Source organism: Theropithecus gelada, chromosome 4 (genome assembly GCF_003255815.1).
Source record: "Theropithecus gelada isolate Dixy chromosome 4, Tgel_1.0, whole genome shotgun sequence".
Lineage (NCBI taxonomy): Eukaryota > Metazoa > Chordata > Mammalia > Primates > Cercopithecidae > Theropithecus > Theropithecus gelada.
Genome location: NC_037671.1, coordinates 95,517,717 through 95,545,151, shown reverse-complemented (window position 1 = coordinate 95,545,151; position 27,435 = coordinate 95,517,717). Strand labels below are relative to the sequence as shown.

General features: G+C 33.3%; 1 protein-coding gene across 2 annotated transcripts in view; it reads right to left on the bottom strand.

Annotated features, from left to right (window-relative positions):
* Positions 1 to 27,217, bottom strand: part of UFL1 (UFM1 specific ligase 1) — a 32,801-nt gene extending 5,584 nt beyond the window's left edge. Inside the window, exons 1-14 of one of the 2 annotated variants that reach the window (XM_025383938.1) lie at positions 27,072 to 27,217; positions 25,738 to 25,883; positions 24,631 to 24,659; positions 23,637 to 23,734; positions 22,607 to 22,721; positions 20,396 to 20,526; positions 15,042 to 15,100; positions 12,994 to 13,140; positions 11,851 to 12,026; positions 10,591 to 10,770; positions 8,756 to 8,876; positions 6,434 to 6,556; positions 1,368 to 1,485; positions 56 to 222 (exon numbers count right to left, since the gene is read on the bottom strand). In XM_025383938.1, coding sequence (XP_025239723.1) covers positions 56 to 222; positions 1,368 to 1,485; positions 6,434 to 6,556; positions 8,756 to 8,876; positions 10,591 to 10,770; positions 11,851 to 12,026; positions 12,994 to 13,140; positions 15,042 to 15,100; positions 20,396 to 20,526; positions 22,607 to 22,721; positions 23,637 to 23,734; positions 24,631 to 24,659; positions 25,738 to 25,883; positions 27,072 to 27,148 — 1,687 coding nt within the window. In that variant the 5' untranslated portion in view covers positions 27,149 to 27,217. Of the gene's footprint in view, positions 1 to 55; positions 223 to 1,367; positions 1,486 to 6,433; positions 6,557 to 8,755; positions 8,877 to 10,590; positions 10,771 to 11,850; positions 12,027 to 12,993; positions 13,141 to 15,041; positions 15,101 to 20,395; positions 20,527 to 22,606; positions 22,722 to 23,636; positions 23,735 to 24,630; positions 24,660 to 25,737; positions 25,884 to 26,638 lie in introns of both variants that reach the window. The other variant, XM_025383939.1, reaches the window with a different exon arrangement.
* Positions 27,218 to 27,435: the final 218 nt, after the last annotated feature.

The window sequence follows — 27,435 nt, the reverse complement described above, 5'->3', positions numbered from 1 at the left end:
TTCCCCAAATTATGAAAATCAATGAAAAAATAAGATTAACAAAGATTAAGTATACCTGCAAAAAACTTCATCCCTTTTTCAAATAACCTAATGTTATTGTACAGGTTTGAAACTTCTTCTTGCAAGTCCTTGATTGTGCGTTTTCTGCCCGTCCCAGAAGCAGAAGTTGTTGAAGACATGAATACTGAACGTACCACCTCGAGATAAGTTTTATTAAGAGGTCTGTGCACAAGACAAATATATTTAGTTCACTAAAATGTACTGAGTATTTATGTAGATAAGGAATTTTGTTTCTATGGAAATAATGCTTAAGATTAGAGATCTCTATTTTTTATACAAATAAAATTAATTTAGAGACAAGTTCACTAACAATTTGTTCCCCAACCCTAGGAATTAAAACAGAAATAGATTAATTTTCTCTATTATAAAGTATTCAACGTTATTGCAATTAAGACACCAAGAACAAAACCCCCATAATTCAAAATTGCTTTTTAAAATTAATTTGGAGAATAGTAGACTATAAATCTGTTCTTCATCTTCAGGAATTCCAACTTAAAATTCTCAATTTCTAAAATATTAAAATATATTTAAAGAAAATCTTTTTATGCCTAACAAAATAATTATTTTAAAAAGCAGTGCAAAATGATTAGTAACTATTTCATTTTTTACATGTGAAAAATATAGTTCTATAATACACTTATGCACAAAAAATACTTATATTAAAAAAATTATCACCACAGAAGTTATATTTCTAAAATCAAAGTTAGATACACTGCTCTCCTGGATTGTATTTATGGAAGTGTACACAGTGACACTAAGTTGAGGGATGACCAGGTTAGTTAGTTACTAATGGTCAAGTTATACATAATCTTCCTCATTTTTATATAAAAATACCCTTAGCCATTCACAAGGTAGGAGTGCCTAAATTTGTTCTTTTTGAAGTGAATTTGTTACTCTATATTATCCTTAAACTTTGCCAGAAAGTTTACTTTCTGCCAAATAAAAATAGAAAATTATCTTTTCTTCCTTTTGAATGTTATTTTTTGTGTTATAGAAGAGACCAGCCAGTGGTTAATGCCGGTGTTTTTCTCCCTAACCAAGACTTATGACTGTAAGATCAGTGAATGAGGACACTTTCCAGCTCCTGTCTTTTATTTCCCATACTGCTTTGCCCAAAGCACTTAACAAATATTTGTTGAATTAAACTGCTGCTGTAGGCAAACAAAATCTGAAATTTGGTGGCTAGGTTAAAGTCCAAGTTTGAAACAAAAATATCTAATACATTTGCTTTTTATGATCTTGGAAAAAATCTTACTTAACCCACTGAATTTCTATCATAAAACAGAAAAAATACATTTTATACTTGCTTTATTAAGTACTCAGCAAGTTCCGAAATAAACTCCTCGGGGGCATCTTGTATGTGTTTTCTCAAAAAATTTTCAATCTCATCCTGGAACATAAAACTGATCTCTGGCTTCTTCTTTCCTATAACAGACATGAGCAATGGCAAATAAATAAATAAATAACATGCAACCAAATGGCAAATAGGACTCCATTAATATATTTAGTAAGACAACAATTCATTCATTACTCAACTGTTAATGTCAAATAGCAACAACCAGTAAAAACAATTTTGAAATTAGCATATATAATAAAACTTTAAAAAAATATTTTATTTTATATTCAGGGGTTTCGTATGCATGTTTGTTACATGAATATAAGACATACTGGTAGGGACTGGGCTTCCACTGTACCAAACTGAACATTGTACCTATTAGGTAATTTTTTTAACCCTTGCCCTGCCCACACACCCTCCACAACTTCCCTCATTTTGGAGTTCCTTCTATTATTTTCCATGTGTGCCCATTGTTTAGCTCCCATTTGTAAGTGAGAACATGTGGTATTTTGTTTTGTTTCTGAGTTAGTTCACTTAAGAGTAATGAACTAACATCCATGTTGCTGCAAAGGACATGATTTCATTGTTTTTAATGGCTACATTGTATTCATGGTATATACCACATTTTCTTAACCCAGTCAATCATTGGTGGACACTTAGGCTGGTTCTATGACTTTGCTATCGTGAATAGTGCCTCAATGAATATATGAGTATACGTGTCTTTTCAATATAATAATTTCATTTCCTTTGGGTAGAAACCTAGCAGTGGGATTGCTGGGTCAAATAGTAGTTCTAATTTTAGTTCTTTGAGAAATCTTCATACTGTTTTCCATAGAGGTTGAACTAATTTACATTCTCACCAACTGTGTATAACCATTCCCTTTTCCCCATATCAACACTAACATCTGTTGTTTTTTGACTTTTCAATAATAGCCTGGTGTATCTGACTGGTGTATGATGATATATTGCGGTTTTAGTTTGCGTTTCTCTGATTAGTGATATTGAGCATTTATTAATGTGTTTGTTGGCTGCTGGTATTTCTTCTTTTGAGAAATAGCTGTTCCTGTCCTCTGTTCAGTTTTCAATGGGTTTTTTCTTGAGTTCTTTGTAGACTCTAGATATTAGTCCTTTGTCAGAAATATAATTTTTTTATATTATATTAGGATTTTTATAGTTTCATGTGTTACATTCTAAATATTTACTCCGTTCTAAATATTTACTCCATCTTGAGTTGATTTTTGTATATGATGAGATGGGATCCAGTTTCGTTCTTCCCAGCACCTTTTATTGAATAGGGTGTCCTTTCCTCATTGTTTATTTTTGTCGACCCTGTCCAAGATCAGTTGGTTGTAGGTATGTGGCTTTATTTCTGGATTGTGTATTCTGTTCCAATGATCTATGTGTCCAATTTTCTAGCAGTACCATGTTGTTTTGGTTACTATAGTCTTGTAGTATAATTTGAAGTCAGACAATATGATGCCTCCATATTTGTTCTTTTTGCTTAGGATGCTTTGGCTCTTCAGGCTCTCTTTTGGTTCCATATGAACTACAGGAGTATATCTTTCTAATTCTGTGAAAAATGATGTTCATTTTTGATAAAGACTGCACTGAATATGTAGATTGCTTTGGGGAGTATGGTCATTTTAACAATATTGATTCTTCTACTCCATGAGCCTGGGATGTCTATTTGTTTGTGTCATCTATGATTTCTTTCATCAGTGTTTTATAGTTACTCTTGTAGAGATCTTCCATTTCTTTGGTAAAATGTATTCTTAGGTATTTTTTTTTTGTAGCTATTAAAAAAAGTAATATTTGGTTCTCAGCTTGAAAGGCACTGATGTACAGAAATGCTACTAATTTTTGTACACTGATTTGGTATCCTGATATTTTACTGAAGTCGTTTATCAAGACCAGGAGTCTTTGGAGGAGTCTTTATGGCTTTCTAGGTATATGGTCATGTCATCAGAACAGAGATAATCTTACTTCCTCTTTTCCAGTATGGATGCTTTTATTTCTTTCTCTTGCCTGACTGCTCTGGCTAGGATTTCTAGTACTATGTTGAATAGGAGTGGTGAGAGCAGACATCCTTTGCCTTGTTCCAGTTCTTAATGACTCTATCAATTTTTCTACACTCAGTATGATGCTGGTTGTGGGTTTGTCGTAAGTAGTTCTTATTATTTTGAGGTATGTTCCTTTGATGCCTAGTTTATTGAAGGTTTTTATCATGAAGTGGTAAAATTTCTTATGTGATCATTTTCTAACTTCATTTAAAAATGATTATTTTCTACAAGTCAATCAGAAAATAATAAAGGGTTTTCCCCTTTGTTAAACCTGGATGATACAAATAGCTGGAAATCAAAACAAGTATTTCAAAACAAATTTTTAAGGAAAGAATAATTTATCTTTGTTGAACAAGGAATATTGGGCAGTTTTTCCTCCTTTATAAAAATATAAATTTATTAGATATTAAATAATCCTTATAATTTAAATAAGATCTTTGGAAAGTCTTTATAATCATGTGAATCACAATTCCAATAGTTGTTTAAGCTAAAATTTATCTTTTGGAAAAGGCATAGATTAAAAAAATCTCAAAATTCTGTATTTTTGCTCTCACAAAAATAAGTCTATAGTATGGAAAATTTGTATGCAGCTACTGTAATGAAAATAATTGTTAACTGTGCAAATGTCATGCCTACCCATTTACTTAGGAAAGCATGGGTTGTAGACAAAAGCAAGCTAACAATATTTCCATTAGAAATTGTAAAGGTATAAAAACGATTATTTCTAGCTTAATTAAGTTATTGATTCTACAAGCAAAAACCTTAGAAATAAAAATAAAATGGCTCAAAAATCAATTTTCACTATAAATAAAAATCTAAGGAGTTAACATCTTAGCTTCAGAGTAGACAGACAGTACTATTATTTTCTGGGATCTGCTGTCCATTCCTGATGTTCACATTAAATGATCTATGATTTCCCTGTTTAATTCCTTTATGCATTTTACAGGTTATTAAATTACATTTTCTTCTAGTAATCTTTCATACCGAGTTGATCCTATATTTTAGCTGAGAACCCAATTTCATCCTCCATTTCAGAGATTACAACACAAATTTTTTTTCAAAAGCACTGAAATTACATTGTTAAAGGTAAGATGGTTTTACTACGTTTATAGCTCCTTTCAATAATAATCTATTCACAAAAGGAGTATCACATGCCTCATTTAACAATTATTTAAGATTACAGATATTTAGAGAAGTGGTTTTTTGTAATGCCTCTTCACCCACATGCCTAGTACACCTGGGCAACAGGAATATTCATTTACCAGTGAAAAATTAAAATTCACAATGGATAGTCTTAATCCTATTTAAAATAAGGATAAAGCTAGTAGTTCCTATAAAGATACTTTTCCTTTAATTAACACTGTTTTACATACATGAGGAACAGTAGTTATTTCTACCTATCGCAGAATACTTTAAAGACAAATCTTAAACAACTGTGCTATTACAAACAGCAAGTAGAACATTAATAGCTGCAGGCACATCACTTGATATCTACATCTTCCAGCTATAGCCCGTATGTAATGAATTCTGTGAAAGAGGGAAAACACAAATCTCAACCTATTATCATTTAAATTTTTTTTTTTTTTTAAATTTTCATTTAGGTGGGGATAAGGAAGAGGGTGGTATCATGGTTTCATTAAGTTTACCTTTTTTAAACAGAAAAATTAAAAATATCCTAATTTTAATTAGAAAAACAAAAGATGTCTCTTGCAGACTTTCTTTGCCAAGCACTAACAAGTCTAGGAAAAGAAAGATGCATATAATTAATTCTCTCTCTTAGATATAAGCAACCAACCTGTTAGGTGTTACTATGAAAGTAAAAGGTACATAAAATTAATGTTTCCTATTTAAATTTGCAAAAGTCTACTTTTCAAAAATACCCTAATACTTGTTTTGCATGGCAGTGGAAGACCATAAAAATGATCAAGGTAAGGTGAAACCATGCAAAGCTTTCTTAATAATCAATGGGAAAAATTACAATTGGTCTGTGGCATTTAAAAATTTCTGGTAAACATTAAAAGCTTTTACTGTTGGTTATAAATGTATAGGAAAATGAAAAGTAAAACTAATGTTTATAATTTAATATGCTGTATTTTAATACATTAGAATGTGGAGAATGAAAGTGTTTTATTTCTGTGTAAAATACTTATCAGGAATAGTTTGAACAGTGTTTGCTTTCTTCTTATTATCAATTAACTTGCAGTATGGAGCAAGTACTTTTCCTATGCCTTATAAATTGTTATACCACTTTCTAACTCTGAATCAGCTTCCAATGTTTTATCCCTTGCCTTTTCAATGTCTTGGAATATCTCCAAGAATTGTAAAGTTTTTGCCCATTTTCACATCTTCTAAGATGTTTTCATCCTTTTTGCCATAACCACTTTCCTCATTTTCTTGAACAATGGCAGTGTCAACATTCCCACAGTCCCTCTATAACTCCATTTATGTTTGATTCCAATTTTATTTTCAGCGTTACCACTTTTCATTTCTTTGTTGCGCTTTTATCTCTGTTGGCCAATTCTCTTTATGATTATCCATTTCTGTAAAATATCACAGCGTTTATAACTGGGAGACAATTAGGCAATACAGCTACATGCTTTGTTGTCTGTGCATAAAGAATAACCAATGTGTAGTGACCAATCATTGACAAACTATATAATGAGTGGTGTGACTGTCACAGATCATGATATGCATCTGTTATTTACGTACTGATTTGTGGACTGAAGAGCTAGCAGTGAAATCTGTACTTTATACAATACTCAGTATCAAAGTATCTTTGTATCTAGTATTTAAGATAAACAGTGTTGTTACTGGACTGATATTATTTAACTAAAGTGTGGTAACTGAAATTTGTGCCACTGAAACTGCAAAACAAGGACTTCCTGTATTAGCATATATACCTAATTATATACTTCTTAAGAAAATATGTTAAAAATATCACACATACACCAAGGAAAAGTAAAGAAAAGCTACCTACCAGTGTGGGATGATTGAGTTTCATCATCACTATCATCATCTTTTCTTCCTTTCTTCTTGACTTTTTTAATTTTGTACTCTCTGGCATTGCCCCCACCTCCTCCTCTCACGCTTCCACTGCCCTCTGGTGGGAAAATGACATTAGTTAGCATTACTTAACTAAATCATCATTTTTAGAAAATAATGATGCTATATTGTTGTATTTAACTTTACAGCAGAAAAAATAAAGGTAAAAGAAACTTTTAGACTCTTTTTAAATTTGGAGTTCCCTTATTAAAAGTTTAGTAAATCTAATAAATAAAAAATAATAAAATATGAAATCTTTTGAGCAATCTACTTAGATAGACTGACTGCTCTAAATGCATTCTCTTTCTCCTTCTCTAATGTCACCTCTTTTCTGTAACTCTCAATATTTTAACAAAAATCCACTCCTTCACTTCCTCTTCTACCTTCCCCAAAAGAAATGTGTCCTCCTTTGCTCATCTGTGTTACCACAGCCTCATCAATAACCTTCTATTACAAGACTTCACAAATTTAATTATTCTTATTTTGCCTTCTTGGTTGAAAGATTATTACCTGTTTTTAGAGGAGACATCCTGACTCATCTGCCACTCAACCAGATTATAAACTTCTGAAGAGTAAGGATCATGTGTCATTAATGTATATATTCTTTACAGAAAGGCTTGAAACATAACACGTGCTCCATAAATGTTGACAATGAATATTAATTGGTTAAGTATAAAAGTATCATTACCTATTGACTATAGACTTAAAAAAAATGAAACATTGCAAACACTGTAAATAAAAATAAAAAATACTACTTCAGCATTTCCCTGCTCTTTGATATTTACATGTAAAATATCTACTCTACAAAATGGAATACTGATAATGGGTTTAAACCATTGAACATATTACAACTATATTATATTACTATAAAATAAGTAAAAGATTAGTCTTTTTAATAAAATAATCACTAAAGATCTTTTTCTAAATTCTAAATAGATTTGCCTTAGATTTCATCATATCCTAGAATTAAACTTCTATTAATTTATTTTCCCATGCTTTGAAAATAAAAAAAATTCTATTTTCAAAAGCATAAGTCTAAAGTGAACATGCTTTTTACATTTGGCAATAAGTTTCCTATGGCGGGGGACATTCATGATTGACATGATTCCACACACTGTAATTAAACAATATAATACAATAGCATTATCACTGAAAATAAAACAACAAATGACCCTTAACTTTTAATAAGAAATAAAATATTAAATAGACTAGTTATACTGACGTGAGTCATCAATTAAGGCAAATTTATAGCTGTATCTTCAAATAATATGATTAAATATCCATAGCTACGAATATTACTGTGATTTATTTAAGTAATTTATTAATTTTCCTGGAAGAATAGAGAAATTTCATAATGCTATTGAAAGGTTTTACAGAAAAAGATTTTGGATGAGGAAATAAACTAACTCAAAGAATTAGGAGTGTATTTATTAATGAAAAATGCTGAATACTGAATTTCTTCAGTTCCGATAAAGCACTAATAACACTATTCCTACTATAAAAACTATGGAAATATATGTTACTTTTCCAACGCAAATTACAAGCATACCAGTGATACCTAGAATAATTTCTAGTGACTTTAGAAAAAGAAATATAAAAATATTTCATTGAGAAATTCTTTCATTTAATAAGTATGTTTATAGGACACCTAAAATATATCAAGTGGTGCTTTGGGTATGTAGCAAGAGTACAACAATAAATGAAATCAACACAGTTCCCAAACAATAAAACACAACATGGTGATAAAGTGATGCAAATAAATTGACAAAATGAGGTGGCAGAGAGTGACTGTGGCTACTACTCAGAAGAGTTAGGAGGCCTCCCTAAGGAAGTGGCATTTAAAGTCGAGCTGTGAATGAAAGAATAAATCAGTTACTAAAGTTTGGGAGAGGGCATTCTAGGTAAAAAGAACAGTGTAAAAGCTTTGAGGTGAATATGACCCTGGCAAGTTTGAGAATCAAAAAAAATAAAAGGGCTACTGGGCTGGAACGATGGGGAAAAACAAGAGATAAGCATGATGACAAAATTAAGTTTTCACACATACACACAAAAAAACAGAAAACATAATCACCAATATTTCCATTTTAATATATAAAATTTAACACATTGGCAAAATATTTGGTTGGTATTAGCTGTTTAAAGGTAAATCAATAAAATAAAAGGCCTTTCAAAGGGTATAATAAATGTGATAAATGCAAAGTTCACTGCAGCAAATATAAAACTTATCTTTGAATATTCCTTGTTAACAATTTATTACCTGTTGCTTTCCTTCTTCGCTCATCTTTTTTATCCTTTTTACTTGTACTAATGCTTTCTAAAGTGGAGATTTGTTTCAGATCTTCTTCGGTGATTAAATGCACAGGATTATTTTTCATTTCCTAAAATAAAACATGGTTTTTTTTGGAAGGAAAAACATATAGCATTTCCAAAAGCATAAAAGTTGTTTATATACTCACTGATTATTCTTGTTTGGTTTTGTTGCTTAGAAGAACTATAGAGCTTTGTTTCAGAGCTGTCACTCTAAGGGAAATGTTTCTCCTTGCCCAAAATAGGTCTCTTCCCTTGCTGCTCTTGACTTTTTTTGTACCCATTATTAACTAATGAGAAATCCTATACTGTCACTTAACAACTGATTACACAGTGGCAATCAGATGCAATCCTCTCCAACTGTTACTGGCTGGTTTTACCACAGCTTAATTGATGCCCCATGCTCCTTCGCTTTTTGAGACTCCCAATTCCAATGCCACCTGGATACTTGAGATTATTAAAGATAATGAATCCTCCATCCCCTACTCCACCCAAATTACCATATGTGAGTTGCATAGTAAGTCATATAATCTTTTTTTTCCCCCCTCTGGACTCATTCTTAATAATCTCTGCTTTCCAAAAGTTTATAACAATGATGAAGTATTTCCAAGTTTGGATACTGATTCTTTCTGATGGGATAGGGTCCTATAATCTCTAGTGACAGAAGTATACATTTATGATAAAAACAATATTATTTCCTTTTTGTTTTTCTAAAGGAAAATGCTTAAAATGTTGACAGTTCACGCGAGATAATCATCTTTTTCTGAATTTATTTTTGTGGTTAGAGGGAGGAGCCCAAGGAAAGAAGAAAAGTGATGACCATGTTAAATTTTTACTTGAGTAAAAAATCCCAAATAAAAATAAGAGTCATTTAATAACTGGTAGTTCACATGGAACAGATGTTTTACATATATCCCTTATTTATATTTATTCTTTCCATAGTAGGCATCATAATCGTTTCTTTAAAGATAAGGAAACTAGAGTTCTATTTGTCCAAAGTCATACAGAGAATACATATTTTAAATTCAGGTTTGCTGACATCAAACATGTATACTTTTTAATCTTCTCTGCTGCTTATCAGGTTAAATGCAGAAGTTTATCTCATTTTTAGACTATTAAAGAGCTTAGAAGGAGAACAGCTAAACAATTTACATATTTAATAAGCCCTCATAAATTTATTAACAGTTTAAAATAAATAGGCCTATTTTACCTATTTGAGAGCAGGCTTAAGGAGGTGACGCTGCCAACTAGAAACATGAACTAAAGAGTCATTAACGCAGACCTGGCAGGACCTCTATTTCAAAATACTTTGACAGCAGTTGCTCTGAGGAACTAATAAATGGTAACAAAATTTCTTTCTTCAGTAATTTGCCCCATCTGTGTACCCCAAATAGGAAAAACTATTGAGACTCTGCTAGATTAATATATTGTGTATTGATTGACAAATACACTGTATATTTGTACATATCTACAGATACTGTTTTTTGTGCATTTTGATGTTTTAAAGTTGGACCAACCTCAGGAAACTTAACTGAAAAGTGTGTAATTTCATTTATGTTATTTTAATTTATAAAGTCAGTTCACCAACTTTTAAGTCATATGTTTTGATGGGAATAAGAGAAAAAACAAATCTGGGAGAGAAAATAAAAAGGAATGATACATTAAAGGGAAATAATAAATGATACCAAGTGTTCACTTTTGCTTATCCCATTTTTCAAAAGACATCAGATGATTCTACATTGAAAATATCATTAAGATTAGCAGATAAAAGGAAATCTGGCATACCTTTTCAGCCTTCTGGTGCATCAGCTCACGGAACAGTTCTGTACAGTCATTTATAAATTTTTCACTGACTACAACAGTGTCGCTAAAGACTACAGCTGAGGCCTGTTTGCTGAACGCCCTCATCACCTGCTGAAGCAATATGGCAGCATCTTCAACTGATAAAGAAGTGGGCAGCAGAGGCTAGAATTACAAACAAAATAAAAATAAAGTATAAATGCAATATAATGCAGTGAAACCATTTGCTATATACATATATGCTCTCTCTAGCTGATCTCATTAAGTCCAGTGGCTTTTGGAACCATATTTATGCCGATTACCTCCAAATTATATTTCTGGTTTCATCACCACTCTGAGCTCTGAAATCATATATCCTATTGCCTACCTTCCCCACTTGTATGCCTAACAGACATCTCCAATTGTTCAAAACAACACCAAAACCTACAAGGCACACATCGTTCATCTTTCTCACGATGTCACAAACAGTCCACCAGAATATCCTGATAACCTTCAAAATGTATTTTGTCATAACTCTTTCTCCTATCTGAAATTATCTTACTGTTTTCCTTAACTATCTCTCCCTAATGAAAGTATCCCTCCTAAAGACAGCAAGCTTGTCTGGCTACCATATCCCCAACAAGTATTAATAGAATGGTGCCTGGCACACAGAAGGTAGTTTTGTTAGATGAATAAAAGAACACTTAAATTTGGAATCTTTGGGACTTTCATATCCAAAGCAAAGAATTTCTGCTTTATAAAGAGGGTCTGGGCCCGACTAGAAAATAATGGATTGGCCTCATTTATTTATCTTTACCTACACTTATCTTTTTGGCATACTGAAAGGCAAGTCAACATTGAACACTGAAGTAAACACTATCAATGCCAAGGCAGCTTGTGTTAATACGTTAGAAGAGATTAATGGATAAGGAATAAACAAATGCTACACAATGCCTGATGCTAGTACAGCTGTAAATGCTTGGAAAAGATGTGAGAAGTCTCATCAATTCTTTATCACGATTAACAGGGGTGTTATACTGTTTGCTTGTTTGTTTTGAGATTTATAGAATTCTAGATGTTGACTGTCCACACGTAGTAGGTCACCCACAAGACTTTAAGCCTAAAGATTATTTTTGTTATAACAATGATTAGAATTTGCCTCCAAAGCCAAGACCATCTTTATGTATCCTAATTTCTAAATGGTCAAATATTAGTAAAATATCAGTTGTCATTGTTAAAGAAAAGTGAGGAAAAGATAAAACATACCGCAATATCAACCCATGTTCCAGAGCTGATGGCTTCTTCTACTGACGCTTCCACTTGATCCACAAGTCCCTGACCAACACAAGCTGCTTTCAAAAACAAGAGTTGTGTAGTCTTGTATCTTTTCTTTATGTAGCTTACAGCATCTGGGATTCCAAGTCTGGATAAAGCATCAAATTCTACAAATACATCACAAAGTTGGATTAGAACTGTCAATTACATGTAAGACAAAAGTGAAAAATAAAGACTTAAAGTTACAGCCAATAAAGTTATTAGAGATATCTACCTTCTTAACTCCTCTAACTCCACCCCAAATAATCATGGTTAAGAAAACTAGTTATAATAAAGTTTGAATCCATTATTATAATTGAAGAAACTGAAAAGTACATTTTAGGAAGTCAAGAAAACATAAGAAAAACCCAGTATTTTATACCATACGTTTAAATTGTTTATATACTAAGGACACACAGGTTTATTACTCAGGAAGTAATCTGTTATGCAGTTTGACTTGGATTATAAAATTGATTAAACTAAGCTATATATATGTATATATATCTTATATATATGCTAATTGTTTAAATAACTAAATTCAGTCCAATTTATCCAAATGACAGTAGAACTTCAGACACAGAATTTAGAATAATTTCAATGTTTCCAAAGTATTAGGTAACCAATAAAAATACCCATTGTAAATCTGACAGTCAACAAAATATTTCTAAGATGATATATCTGAAAAACTGGGCAACTTCACAAAATGTAAGATATAATTACTTATATGAATTTAAAAATACTTTTAAGTTTATAGTGCCATCTTCATAAATGTAACTGGAAGATTGGCAGCAATTAGTACCAGCTTTTAGCCTTTTTACCTTATAATTGTTCAGTAACTATAGAACTAAACTCAGTTCCAAGACCCATAGAAACTCACAGTGTGATTACTTTATACTCAAAGGGAACCATTATAATCTTCTGATCATACAGGACAGTATATGTAGACTCTAGGGTTCCCATTTTTAAATTTTTATTTATTATTATTTTTAATATAACCCACAGATCAAAGGAGAACTCTAGGGTTAGTATAATACTTTTGAAGAATGAGTTTAGTGTTAAAAAGAAATTTTAGTTTTAAAGAAATAAGGAAGTTACCTAAATAGCCATTCTGCCTGAAAAAGGAATCCACCCAAGTACTCTGTGTCCTGGAGTAGATGTCAGGGACAAACACAGCTTTATCCTGTCTCCCACCAACCACAGTGCCTCGTAAGCGTCCGCTATTAACAAGTTCCTCAAGCACAGCTTAAAACAAAACCACATGAATACAAATAAATCAGAGTAGGTATAAATCTTAAAAAGTAAAATACTTTATTATGTCATAATTTACTTATTCTTAACCTTTAAAAAACCAACCTGAAGTTTAAATAGCAAAAATAAAGGTAGTATATTTTAGACAAAATTTTCCTGCCATTTATGAGAATATTCAGATTATAAATTCAGGGAAATTTTGCATTTTGGCAACTAGCTAAAGGTGTTGAACTTGTAACTCAAACTAGTTAATATTAACCTGAAATTTTTAGTTTGAGTAATTTTGGGGAAAACATAGCATGCCATTATCTATTTCATGATTCACTAAAAACAGATGATAAAACACTTGAAGAACAGGTAATACACAATTATTAGTGTTAACAAGTTCCATTTTTTAATATTAAAAAAATCAAGACACCTAGACTATATTAGCACCAGCAGTGTGAAATAAAACTATTAGCATTTTAAAGAGTTATTACATTTCCACTGTTTATATTGAAGTAAGACATTTCAGCCCCACCTATAAGAACAGTATAATGCCTTGGTTAAGAGGATCAATTCTGGAATCAGACTAAGTCTAAACCTCAACTCTGCCACCCACTAGCTATGAAACACTAGACAAGTCACTGTCCTTATTTCTCCATTTTCGTATCTGTGAAATGGGGATAATAACAATATCATCTTACAGAATTGTTGTATTCAAGTAAATTGCTTGGAACGGTAGCTGGCAGGTAATAAAGACTCAATAATAATTATTAACTAAGTATCACTACCATCACCACCACCACGAAGTGGAAGGTGCTGCCATTAATACCAAATTTATATTTTTATTTAAACCATAACATTTAACATTTTGTTTTAGAAACTAAAATCCTCTAAAAAAGAAAAAGCAGATGGAAGGGAGCTATTTCTAAGTGAATCAGCAAGCACATTCAAAAGATGATTGGCAAAAAGAAAGGCTAATGAAAATTAGTCTATAACAGAAATAAAAATTAGTTTGTGCATGAATTTTAAAATTGCAATGCTGAGTAAATTAGAATACATCAAAAAAGTCCAGATTTCTCAATAGACTACAACACACAATCCTCAATTTCATGACTGTACAATGTAAATCCATTCTAAATTCTGACCAAAGTTGTGAAGTCACTGTTATTTGAAGAACTTTACATTGTAATGAAATTACACCAACCCCTAATTACATAGATTCCAAAAAATTCAGTTTAATTTTAAATCAGTCAAACAAAAATTTTAAAGTTCATATTCTGAATATACAGTGAAAATTAATTTTTGGTTCAATACTTGATATTTCTTTTCCATTTTTCATTTTAGTTCTTACATTTGCACAGATAATCTGAGTTGAAAGACAAAATCATTGCTTTAAAAAATTATTTCAGAAAAGCATTAAAAAACCCTCAAAACCTCCCAAGAGCTTCACAAACAACAAAGATAATGAACAAAGATTATTTTCGAGATAATATGTTGTTTCAATGATAAGAATGTACTTTTATTGCTATCAACTCTTGGTAACAATTGTTAGTGAAACAGGATTTACTTTCATATTAGATAATGTAGCAAAATCATAAGAAACAAAGTAAAAACTATTCTTAATCTTACAATTTTAAATCTCTATATGTACATGTATAATAGAGTATGTGTGACATATATTTTCATTATAAATGCTTACTTTTTTTCATTATACTCCTCTAGGGCTAACCAATATTAAATGTGTGGTGAGTATCACAGATAGGTACATATATAAAACTCGATACAGAAACTTTTTTAAACCAGGAAATATTTTAGTTACATTAACAAAGAGGAAAAAGCATTCAAGTTAGTTTTACATTAATAGCCTATTCAGCAGCTAATTAAGTAAATATAATTTAAACCAAACTCACAGTAAAGAAGCTGCTCCTGAAATCCATATTTTGAAATCAAAGAATTCACAGCTGTAGGTCTTTATGGAAAGTTAAAAAAAAAAAAAAAACAAAAAAACTTCTTACTCATAGTGTTATAGATTAACGAACTTAAAAAATAGGATAATTAGAATTTAAGAAAAATACTTAAATACTTAAAATTAAAAATAAAGTCAAAAATTACACCAAATTTTAAATCCTTAATTGGAATGTTGCTACTGAAATATCAGGGACATCAACTTGTACTTGCAATCAAGGATCAGTTTACATTCCCATTCCTCTAAATTCTCAGATTTCCATGATACGTAACTATTTGCCTTGGTCTTTAGGTTTTTCTTCAATGTTTTTTCTGTCTGGGAGGCTCGTTCCTTACTTGGGAATATTCAAGTGGATGTCATATGGTTCTATTTTCGAAGAAAAATGAGATCACATGTGCACTGAAAATGTTTGGAATGATATGAGGCTAGATTAGGGTGACTGACTGAGAGGGATCCATTTTAAATTTTCTTTTTTTTTTTTTGCTTTTGAGTATTTTCTATTTTCTGCAATGACTATGCATTTCTTTTGTTAACCAGTTTTATTGCAATAAGGTATAATTTAAATTACATGAAATCTACCCCACAGTAAATGTACAATTCAATGATCTTAACACATTTACAGAGTTGTGCAACCATCGCTACAATCCAGTTTATAATGTTTTCATCAGCCAAAAAGTTATCTGATAGCTATCTGCAGTTAATTCCTGCTGCCACTACTAAATCTAGACAATTATCTGTTTTCTGCCTCTATAAAGTTGCCTTTCTAGCCATTAACATAAATGGAATTAATATGTGCTCTCCTTTCTGTGTTTTTGAGATTCATCCATGATGAAGCATACATCAGTAGTTCATTCCTTCTTATTGATGAACAGCATTCCCTTGTATGAATATACCACATTTTGTTTATATACTCATCAGTTGACAGACGGGTGAACTATTTCCAGTTTGTGGCTATTGTGGATAATGCTCCTATGAACATTTATGTTTTTAACTTTGTATGGATGAATGCTTTCATTTCTTTGGGGTGGACCCCTATGACTGTATCTCATTTATAATACCTATAGTTTTTTTTTTTTTTAAAGGATACAAGAAAATAATCTAGACTTTTTATTCTGATTACAATTTTCTTTTCTATTCATTTTAAGCCAGTATGCCTGTTCTTTCTAGTTAAGGTTGATCTGTTTTCATTTTTAATGCACATAACAAAACGACTTAAGTAATTCTAACATTTCAATCCTCCATTGTTGATGATTTAGGATATGGTAAATATTTTCTACTTCAAACCTGTGAAAGCAGAAACAGTTGTATGAAAATGAATTAACTATTTAAAACTGTGTTTTTGAGTAAATTATTATTTTTACCAAATTCTTAGGATCAATTTGCTTTTTATTAAATTGTTTTACTCAAAATTTTTAGCTATAGTATCTGGTAGCACGGCAGGGGCTTTAGTCAGTTTAGTGTTGCTATAACAAAAGCCTTGAGGCTGGGTAATTTACAAAGAGAAAAGGTTTATTTGGCTCATGATTCTGGCTAGAAAGTTCAAGATTGAGCAGCTACATTTTTTGAGGGTTTCAAGCTGTTCCAATTTACATAGTGAAAGAGAAAACAAAGGGGAAAAACCAAGGAAGCCATACTCCTTTCAACAATATACTCTCTAGAGAACTAATGCATTCCCCTGAGAACAAGAATTCACTCACCTGGTGGGAGGGCATTAATCTATTCATGAGAGATCCACTCCTGTGACCCAAACACTTACTAGGCCCTATCTCCCAATTCTGCCACATTGGTGATCAAATTACAACATAAGTTTTACTGGGTACAAACCACATCCAAACCATAGCAAACCTCCAAACCAACAAAGTCTAGGTCCTCTGTGAATTTTGCTCTCCTCTGTTTACCTTATAATTGTTACAACCTCTCATGTTTTTTTATCTTTTGTTCCCTTCAACCCAAACACATCCTTACAAAAATGTAGAAGGCTCCTTGAAGGACTTCATCTTAAAATGTCTAGGTACCTAACTTATTGTGGGTGTTCAATAAACAATGAATTGAGTTGTGCAAAATTTCTAGCTTTTTTGTATGATGAAACTCTAGCTGAGTTTTTATTTCAATTTGGAATACAACGTATTTAGTATACCTACATATATCGTTCTTCTCACTAACTGCTTCCTGTGCTTCTCTCTGGCTATCCATAATAACAAGAAATATCCATAAAAACAAGAAATATAAACTTTTTAAAAGTCGGAAATGCAGGTGTCTCCTTTGAAGTTAGACTAGAGAAGTGGGATGGTTCCTTATTTTTAAGAGACAAATATGAAGATATGGTGCCTTAAATGGTACTATCTAGAAGCCACACAACCTAGCAACATCTTTTGAGGCTCAAAACTTATTTTCCTCTCATTATTTGATGGTACCTCCATATAGTGAAACTCAGGACTACTATGAAAGAGAAAAACAGCTGATTTTGATGAAAATTACCATCACCACAATAATTAGTCAAAGAAAAAAGGTAAATATTTATAAATAGGAACAAAGATATTTCTAGTTTTTAGTTTTTGACAACGTAATAAATGAACAGGGTACAAAAGTTATAAAACTGAAGAATCCCTCTCCATTCCTATCACCCAGCTACCCAGTTTCTCTCCCCAGAAACAACCATCCATTTCTTGTGTTAGGAGGGTGATCTGGTGCAGGCTGTCAGAGCCTACATGGAGTAAAGAGAACACCCACATGAGAAAGGGAGCTGCAGTAGCAATGGGAAACCAGTCACATAAGGGGAATTAATCAAGTAACTAAATACATTAAGGATAATAGGAGTTAGATTTTTCCTACTCAGTGAAGAAAGCTACAAACATGGAAAATAAGGAAACTAGAATGAAATGAAACTTATGGTATTGGACTAGAATTGGAAGTATCAGCACAAACTCACAGTTTCCAATACATATAGATAAAGATATAGAAATACAGATGTAAAGAGGGGTGTATGTACATGTGTATGTGTAACTCCTAGTTCAGTAGTCCCCAACCTTTTTGGCACCAAGGACTGGTTTCATGGAAGACAAATTTTGCAGGGACCCAGGTTGTGGGGGATGGTTTCAGGATGAAACTGTTCCACCTCAGATCATCAGGCATTTGGTTCTCATAAGGAGCATGCACCCAACATCCCTTGCACGCACAGTTTACAATAGGGTTCACGCTCCTATGAGAATCTAATGCCGCCACTGATCTGACAGGAAGAGCAGCTTAGGTGGTAATGCTGGCTTGCCCACTCTCGCCTGTTGCACAGCCTGGTTCCTAATAGGCTACAGACTGGTACTGGTTGGCAGCCTGGGGACTGGGGGCCCTGTGCTAGCTTGTCTACTCTGAGAGGGCCTGGGAGCAGTGAGAACCCAATAGTGGTAAGTAATGTAGTATCCAGATCTTGGTTTCTAAATCCCATACTCTACTAAAAGAAAGCAGAGATCTCTGGAGAAATGGCTGATTTGAGGCTTGGGACAGGGAAAGTGTGAACTAAGCCTGGAACATCTTAAGCCAGAAAGAAAAGAAAGTTTCAAGAATGATGGGGGCATGTAAAAAGCCAACCTGCAGGCGCTACCACTAGCTACACATCAGGGCCAGTATGAACATGTAAATAATGATAGCAGATTATAATCCAATAAATAGCAGACAAGCAACAATGAACATTCTATAAAATAATCGGCCTGTGATCTTCAAAAGTGTCAAGGTCATGAATGTCAAGGAAAAATCAAGTAAGTATTCCAGATTGAAAGTGACTAAGGACTCATATCAATTAAATGCAATCTGTGATCCTGAATTGGATCCTTTTTCTACAAAGAACATTATTACAATAACGAGTAAAATATAAAGGGGATCCAAGGACTAGATGGTAGTAATCAATCAATGTTAGTTTTCTGTTTTTGATGACTATATTATAGCTATATAGGATGATGCCCCTTTCCATAGGAAATACAGATTGTAGTATCTGTGGTGACAGAACATCATGTCAGCAACTCCCTCTCAAACTGGTCAGAAAAAGTAGTTCTCCTGCACAGAGGAAGGGAGGGAGGAAATCATTTCATTAGAATACAACCTCTCCTTCTAACCTTCTCCCTTTTGTACCCTAGTGCCTTACATGCATTAGGTGCTCAACAAATGCTTGTTGATTGGTTGAATGACAAAAAGAGAAATCACTGTGGCTGCCATGTGAAATCACCTAAGATGACAGCACAGAACTGGGAAGAAAAGATGGCATGAAACAACACTTTAAAGGATTGTGAAAGAAAGAGCTAGAGAAGGTAACTTAGAAGATGCAGCCAAAAGAGATAAGAAGAAATTTAAAGTGTTATGTTTAAAAAAAAGAGAATATTTCAAGAAGGAAGTTGTAACTGGAGTTAAATGCTGCTGTAAAGCCAAATAAACAGAAAGTATCCATTAGACTTACAGATATTGAGACATGAGTGCTATATATGTAGTAGAAGATAGATAGGTGGGTTAAGAAGTGACAGAAGGTAACTGAGACACTGAATGTAGATTTCAACTATCCAGAAGGTTCACTTTAAGGGAGGGAACAAACAGCATGATAGATGATATAGAATAAAGGGGTTCAGAGAGATTTGTTTTAATATGGGAGACTTTCGGACATACTTAAATGCTGGTAGGGCATATAGCCACTGAGATGAAGTTGATGACACAGGACAGAGGAGATAATTAAGAATATAGATTTTCTGAATTCTATGCTGGAGTCTGTTACACAGATTCAAATATTTCAGAAATTTTTATTTTAGAAAAGTCAGTAACTTTGAAAGTAACATTGTTATTCATTACAATTATAGAATGCTATAAAGTAAAACATGTTATAAAATTCTCTAGCCCCATATGATGCCCAAAGAAGTTAGGTGACTGACTTATCTGCTCAAGGTCATGTGCCTATTCTGTGATAAAGCTATGAACCAAATTCTTCTGACTTTAAATTGCATGTTCTTTCCATGATGCAAGGGTGACACTTATATACTGATCTGGGCAGCAGTTTTTAAACTGCATTCTGCAGAAGTGTATATGGGGTCACAAGGGTGGTGAAGGTAGGGAGAGGAAGGAGATGCGGACTGGAGAGAGAGGCTGCATTCTAGAACTCTGGAAACTCAATTTCTATTTTACAAAAACTGCCCTTTAATCTGTTTAATAAACTGGGGTCCTAAATGAGACTTTATTAAAACAAAGAAAAAGATTCAGCTGCTGGGAAAAAAATGCAAACTATGATCAAAGAAATGTGAAAATATATATTCTTTAAAATATACTTACCGGGTAATGGCACTGAATAGTCCACGGATACGTGCTTTATGTCGAGCTACAAAAGCTTCTGTAAAAATTACTCCTCTATTATCAAGATCAATATGTCCACTGATAATTCTACCAAGTCGCTGAGTTAGTGCCTGTGGGTAAAGATGTAAATTTTTATTAATTTAAAAGAAAATAATTACACATATGCATTTGCATAGTTATACTCAAGTCATGCTGCATGCTGAGGTATCAATCATGTGACCGAGAAATTTCAACAAGCATAAATTATAAGATATATCAACTAAAGTGAAGATTCAGTATCTAGAAAAGTTCACTATCTCATAGCAGAGCCAAGAAATGAGTCAAATTACTTGCTTACATGTTAAAAGGTTGAGCTGTCATATTAGCTCTTGTTAATGAGGGCTATTTCTAATATAAAATAAAAATGACTATCAATATGATGATGATTTGATATGATGGTTTCTAGATATGGGCAGCCTCCAATATACAGAGAGCCAAGACATACAAATGGGTCTTGGAGAAGACCCTTTCTGGAGTTTCTAATACTAACAGAAGTATAAGTGTCATTCCAGATTCTGCAGCATAGGGAAACGTAAGACCTCAAAAGTTATTCTCTCTAATGCAAATTTATGCCTGTCCAGAAGATCTATGGCAGATGATCTGATTTCTTGGTAACCTTCTTTCAAGTTCAGCAGAATTTTCTCCACAGCTATACTACGACTGGCATCAGGTACATCAGAAATAAGTTTGGACATATTTCACATTCTAAGTTAAATCTACTCAAGTCAGCTCAGTTCAAATTTTTATGATAAAGAAAAATGTTTTTCAAACAACTTAATGAGCTTTTAGAATACTGCTATATTCAGAATGGAACTGAAAAATATTAAAAACTAGATACGTTACTAAAATGTATTCAGAAACAGTTTTATAAGAAATCATTTGGATTTGAGCTGGATACTTTAAAGAAGTATTTTAAAAATACATTTTTTGTCCTGTGATTAATGTATGTTTGCTCATGTAAAATAGAACTTCAGCTCCTGAAATACTATATAAAACAGATCTATACTATAAATGGTATTTTAAATGGAGTTAGGGAAGCTCATTTTCTTAATATGAGCAAGTAAATCTGCTTGTATTATAAATTAATCTCATGCAATTATGGTTTGGCAAATTTTGCAAGTTAGAATTTCTCAAAGTGATAGATACCTAAAGAGAGATTTGGATTTTCCCTTGTTTCAGTAAATATAAAACAGGACTAGCATTATTTAGTTTCTCCATTGTGTTAGATATTTCACTAGATTTCAATGAAGCCTATAAAAAAGACAGTATTTCCTGTTTTACAGATATGTAATGTGAAGCATAAAAGAGATGAAATGATTTTCCTAATGTCAAATAAGAAGTGGTACAGACAGTATTCAAATCAAGGTCTTTTAAAAATCTCAAAAGCGTATGTCCTTTCCGCTCTACCAAATGAATTTCTATGATTCTAAAAAAACAAACAAAAAAAACAGAAAAAAAGTAAACAAGAAAATAGCCTATGTTTTCAGGCAGCATTGTTATTACACATAAGATATTTGAGTACTGACACAAATACCTAAAGTTAAGAGAATGTCAGATTCCTTGGTTCTTCTTCCCATCATTCTGACAGTTTAGAAGAGGATAAATGGTGAAATCAAAAGATGTTGGCACTACTGACATTTGGAACAAAAAAAACTCTTTGTTGGGGGGATGTCCTGTACATTGTAGGATGTTTAGCAGCATCCCTGACCTTTACTCACAAGATGCCAGTAGTACCCCCTATAAATTATTATCTCTATCAATTATTTCTTGAAATTTAACTGGGCAATCAGAAATTTAATTGTCTGGTTACAGTTTCTATATAGCTGGTATCAAAAGCATTAAATAAATCCGTGCACTTATTATACAATTGCTAATTGCATCAAAGTAGCCCTAGAGCTTAGTCTATAAATTAGTTTTAGGATGTCTCTCGGTTCACGAAGATTACAATCATTTTTAAAGTGTCTCCTCAGAACCATTAATGTACAAGAAGCACCCCACAAATATACTGCTACAACATATATCAAGTCAGACACCTGCAATAAATCCACTGATGGTAAGGAAGTCTCGTTTTTTTCCCCTTCCATTGAAAGTCTTTGTTTAAAATCCTTTGGTAAAAAGACATATTGTATTATTAGGAAAAAAAATACATACCTGTGTCAGAAAGTTTCCAGGAAGATCATAGGTTTTACACAGTTCTGATATGGTGACCTGACCACTTTCTTGCAATTTATCATTTACCTCTTCTGCCAACCGATCCAAGTAATTCCTAATAGTGAAAAAAAGAAAAGAATAGAAAAAAGAATTAGGAATTTTTTTCTGTTGACTCATTTTATGTTTAATTTCCGTTGAAATGAAGTATGCCCCAAAAGTAATGAAATGTGTGTGTACATGAACACCACTCATCACTCATATTTTAAAAAATATTTTTTTCTCATTAGTGTAGCTAAATGTAAGGTTAATCAAACAATAAATTTTTTTTTTCTTTTTTTTTTGGCATCAAGGTCTCACTCTGTCACCCAGGTTGGAGTGCTATGGCATGATTATGGCTTACAGCGGCCTTGACCTCCTGGGCTCAAGCAATCCTCCTACCTCGGCCTCCTGAGTAGCTGGGACTATAGGTGCGAGTCATCACATCTGGCTAATTTTTTAATTAGTAAACTTAATTAGTGAAATGGGGTTTTGCCATGTTGCCAGGTTGGCATGCTGGGATTTTTTTAAGTGGAGATTTGTATTCGATTTCCATTAACATTTTTGGAACAAATTTGCTTTCAGAGTTAAGATTACATGGGAAAGAATGTAAAAGTTATGTTTTACATTTTCTTCTTAAGAAAAACATAGAAGTCTATATTATTTCTAAGTATTCCATACATTAACACTAATTTTTTTTTTTTTTTTAATTTGAGACAGGATCTTTGCTGTTACGTAGGCTGGTCTCAAATTCCTGGTCAAGTAATCCTCCAGCCTCCGCCTTCTGAGTAGCTGGGATTACAGGTACATGCCACCATATGTGGCTTAAGCACTTACTCTTAAAGTGAAATAAACCTTACCATGAAAATTAGCACTGTAAGAGTTCTAAATGAAATGTCTAACTGGCCATAATTGGCCTAAATTTAAACACTATTAAAAAAAAAAGAAAGAAAATCAACGAAGTGCTCCTAAATTTGTACTTTATTATACTTACTCATCTATCAGTTGTCCCAACACTAACTGAACATGTTTTTCTGATTTAATAATGTCACCAATTCTATTTTCAATATGAATCAGGTCCACATTAATTACCTGGAAAATAAACACAAATTCTATTAGTGATAAGTTTGCATTGTTTCTTAAGTTTGACAATATACACTTAGAACTATATTTTTAAAGAAATTGCTGGCCAGGCATGGTGACTCATGCCTGGATCCCAGCACTTTGGGAGGATGAGGCGGGAGGATCCCTTCAGTTCAAGAGTTTGAGACCAGCCTGGGCAACACAGGGAGACCCCCATCAAAAAAAAAAAAAAAAAAAAAAAAAAAGGAAAAGAAAGAAATTGCTTATTCTTAAATTTTGAATCAATCTGAAATAATACAAAAAGCATTGGCCAAATAAAAAATTAGAGGTGTATTGCTTATTTATTTTTAGTTCTAAAGAATTACACTGTCACTTGCTAGTAAGTTTATATAAAGCAGTAAATTACATATTTATATAACAGACAGCATTTTACAGAAAATTTTCTGGCTTCTTGTTTATAGTGTACCTTGGTAATGACATATATACTTGTATTTTTTGAAAGTAGCTTCTGCTTTTAAAAATATTTCTCTATTAGTTTCATATACTAAAAACATATAAACCTGAAACTGGTGATTTTTCTCCCAAAATTACATAAACTTACATAAGATGATAACTATGACTTCATTTGGTAAAAAATTAATAATAAGAAAGCCAACTGGGGAAGAGTTGGCCAACTCTTTAATAAGGCCAACTTATTAAATAATTTCAATAAATCAAAATTTGTTAAATCATTTCAATGTATCAGAACTTATTAAATCAATTCAGTGTATCAGTGAGACTTACATAACTATTTCTTTACAAACACTATACAAAATATGATACCAGTATTAGTGAGTACTTGAACAAATTCACAGTATCAAAAAATTGAGAAATTAAAGCAAAAGTTTTATAAATTTAAAACTTACCTGTTGTAGATCAACAATGTTTACTCGACCTTTGAAGAAAAGACATCCATTTATTTTAAATGACATATGAGTACACACCAACCCAAAGCTATAAATTCTAACATTTAAGTTTTGGTCAAAGTCCTTCTGCATAGAACAGAAAGCCAGAATAATTAATGTCTTCAAACACACTCAGCTGATGGCTGAGTAAGTCTTCATGGCTGAAGCCACAAGCAATAATTTACTTTCCAAAAAAATTTTTTTTTTTTTAAATAACATCAGGCCAATTATGAGCACCAACTGGCACACAAATTGGCTATATCTATGGATATATTCATTTCTCTTCACAACTCAGAATTTATCTACTGTGATCAAAGATATTGACAGCTAAATTAAGATGAACTTTTTTCAATTATTTGATACTAAACGTTAGGTTTCTACATATCAGCATAAGAATATCTGTTAAGAATTTCAAATTATAACTCATATTTTAAAGGGACTGTGAAAGAAAATTGATTAAAAAAAAAAAAAAAACAAAGACCAATGTTACCCTCTGATAATATGAAGAGATGCTTTCATAGTTAATTCTATTTTAATCAAATAGTATTCAAATATGCCTGGTACTCTGTTCAAATTTTAAGAAGACAAAGGAAACTAACTTTGTGTGTGCTTTTAATAGTATTTCATACAATATGATTGGTGTAGTACCACACTGGATTGAGTTATCTAATTTGTAAGTACAAGTAAGCCTTAAAAAGAAATACAGCCTTGATTTTCAAAAACCTATAATCCTGTAAGATACTGTCCCCCTTCACAATTACCACCTAATAACAGGCAGCTGAATACCCTTCCCTGAGTCATGCAATAAATTAAGGAATTGTAAAAAGAAACAATTCACATATAGTACACATAACTCAAAATGATAAACTATTTTAAGTGATAACATTTGAGTTCATTTAAATTATATGACCATGTTTACATGAACCCCCAAAATATTAAGCCTGATTATCAACAATTGAAAAGGATATCTTATAATCTATAATTTAGTATGCAATGACATGTTTACAGGTTTTTGTTTTGCCCCTTCCAAAAATTCAAGAAAAAAAAACCCACTAAAGAATTACCTACCACCTCGGACATGTAGCTCATCTCTCATTTCCTTACTAATTTGGGCTGGAGTAATATATTCCTTTCCATCGAGTGTATGAACTACTTCTAGCTGTTTCTGAGCAATCAACTTATTAACAATCTCAATGCAGTTCCGCTCGGACAACCTGAGGGAAAGAAAAACAGTTAAGTTTCAAAAGTCCACTTGATACACTGGTGCTCAAAACTAACACAAGCTTTTAAAAAGTTTGTGTAGTCACTAATTTCTACATCACAAAGTCTATGTTTTTCACTAACTGATTCAATAAGTTAAAAAAAAATTTTCAGAGAAAGTAGGTTTACATATGCTTAAATCATTTATTTAATTGGTACACATCATCCTATCACAAATTTCAAGTCTGTTGTCTCTTACAGGCCTGCTTCCAATCTTCAAATCTGAATAGAAAATTGAAGACATTTGCTGAGGTAGGAAAAAAGAAAAAAGAAAAAACAAACAAAAAGAATGCCCTACTTTAATTTCCAGTTTAATCAGAATTTTCTTTTAAATTAAGTGCATAAATGCCTCACTTACACACATGGTCTACAAGCAGGCAGGGGATGTGGCCTAATGAAATCATAACTGCTACTGTTAAGTTACCCATGCAGTTACGAGTTTGCTATCAGTGGTAGAAAATACAGCATAAGGCGATTGCTGTCTTCGGGCTCAAAATAAAACATCGCAGGTAGGAAGTAGTCAAAGAATAGAAAGGCTTCTATTAGCGTTATTTTAAAAAAGTAGAGTTAGGCTGCTCTGGACACATCCTCCAAAGGTTAGTGGGCTGGTAGAAAATGTCAGTGACCTGAATGACAGATGGGGTCATGGGTCTAGCCCTAGATCTGTTACGAGAGATAAAAAGGCAAAAAGTTTTAAGGGTCAACATACTATTTGCCAACTACTGTACTGGGGTCGGGGGCGGGGGAGGGGAGGAATTAGCCTCTTCTTTGGAGCTCATTCTAGATCAGGAAGTGTATAACAGCCAAGATGTCACAGTGATTTGATGGCTGGTGGGTGAGGGAGGGTCAGAGGAACTCTCAATAAAGGCAGCTCGAAATCACCTGCCCCGTCCATGGTGGGGCGGGGCGCGCCAGCGTCTCGCTGAGGCTGGGGGGCTCCAGGGCGTCCTAGGCTGCGGACTTGCCCGCCGAGCGTTGGACTTAGAACTGCGATCCAGGCTCGGGGCGGAGGGAGGAGGAGGGAATGGTGACAAGCAGTGAGAAGAACCGGGATGCAGGGCCGCGGGTCTAAAGTCCCAGATACAGGCGTGTCAGCCCACGGCCTAATTTGGGCTCCACAAAAGAGAGGGAGGGTCAGGCACCTCTGCGTGGCTTCGGCGAACTGCGCCCGCTGGAAGTCGGCCGCCAACCGCCTAATCTCTTCCCAGGCGTCCGCCATCACGGCCTAACTTGCAGTAGACGCGGAGGAACTGCAGACACGTCAGCCGACAGGAGGTGGGAGGAAAAGAAAGGCGGAACGGGCCGCGCAGAGGGACAAGAGGCTCCGCCCCAGACGCAGACACACCAAACGTTTGCGCCGCCCGAGGTGCGGAGGCGCGCCGAAGTGACTTGGTTCTGTCGCGGCGCTGGGGATTCCTCCCGGCTGATGGGGCCGCGGCGGTTAGGTGGGTGGTGCGCAGCTAGGTGGGTGGCTGAGGGGTCGTGGGCAGGATGCAGGGCTCAGTA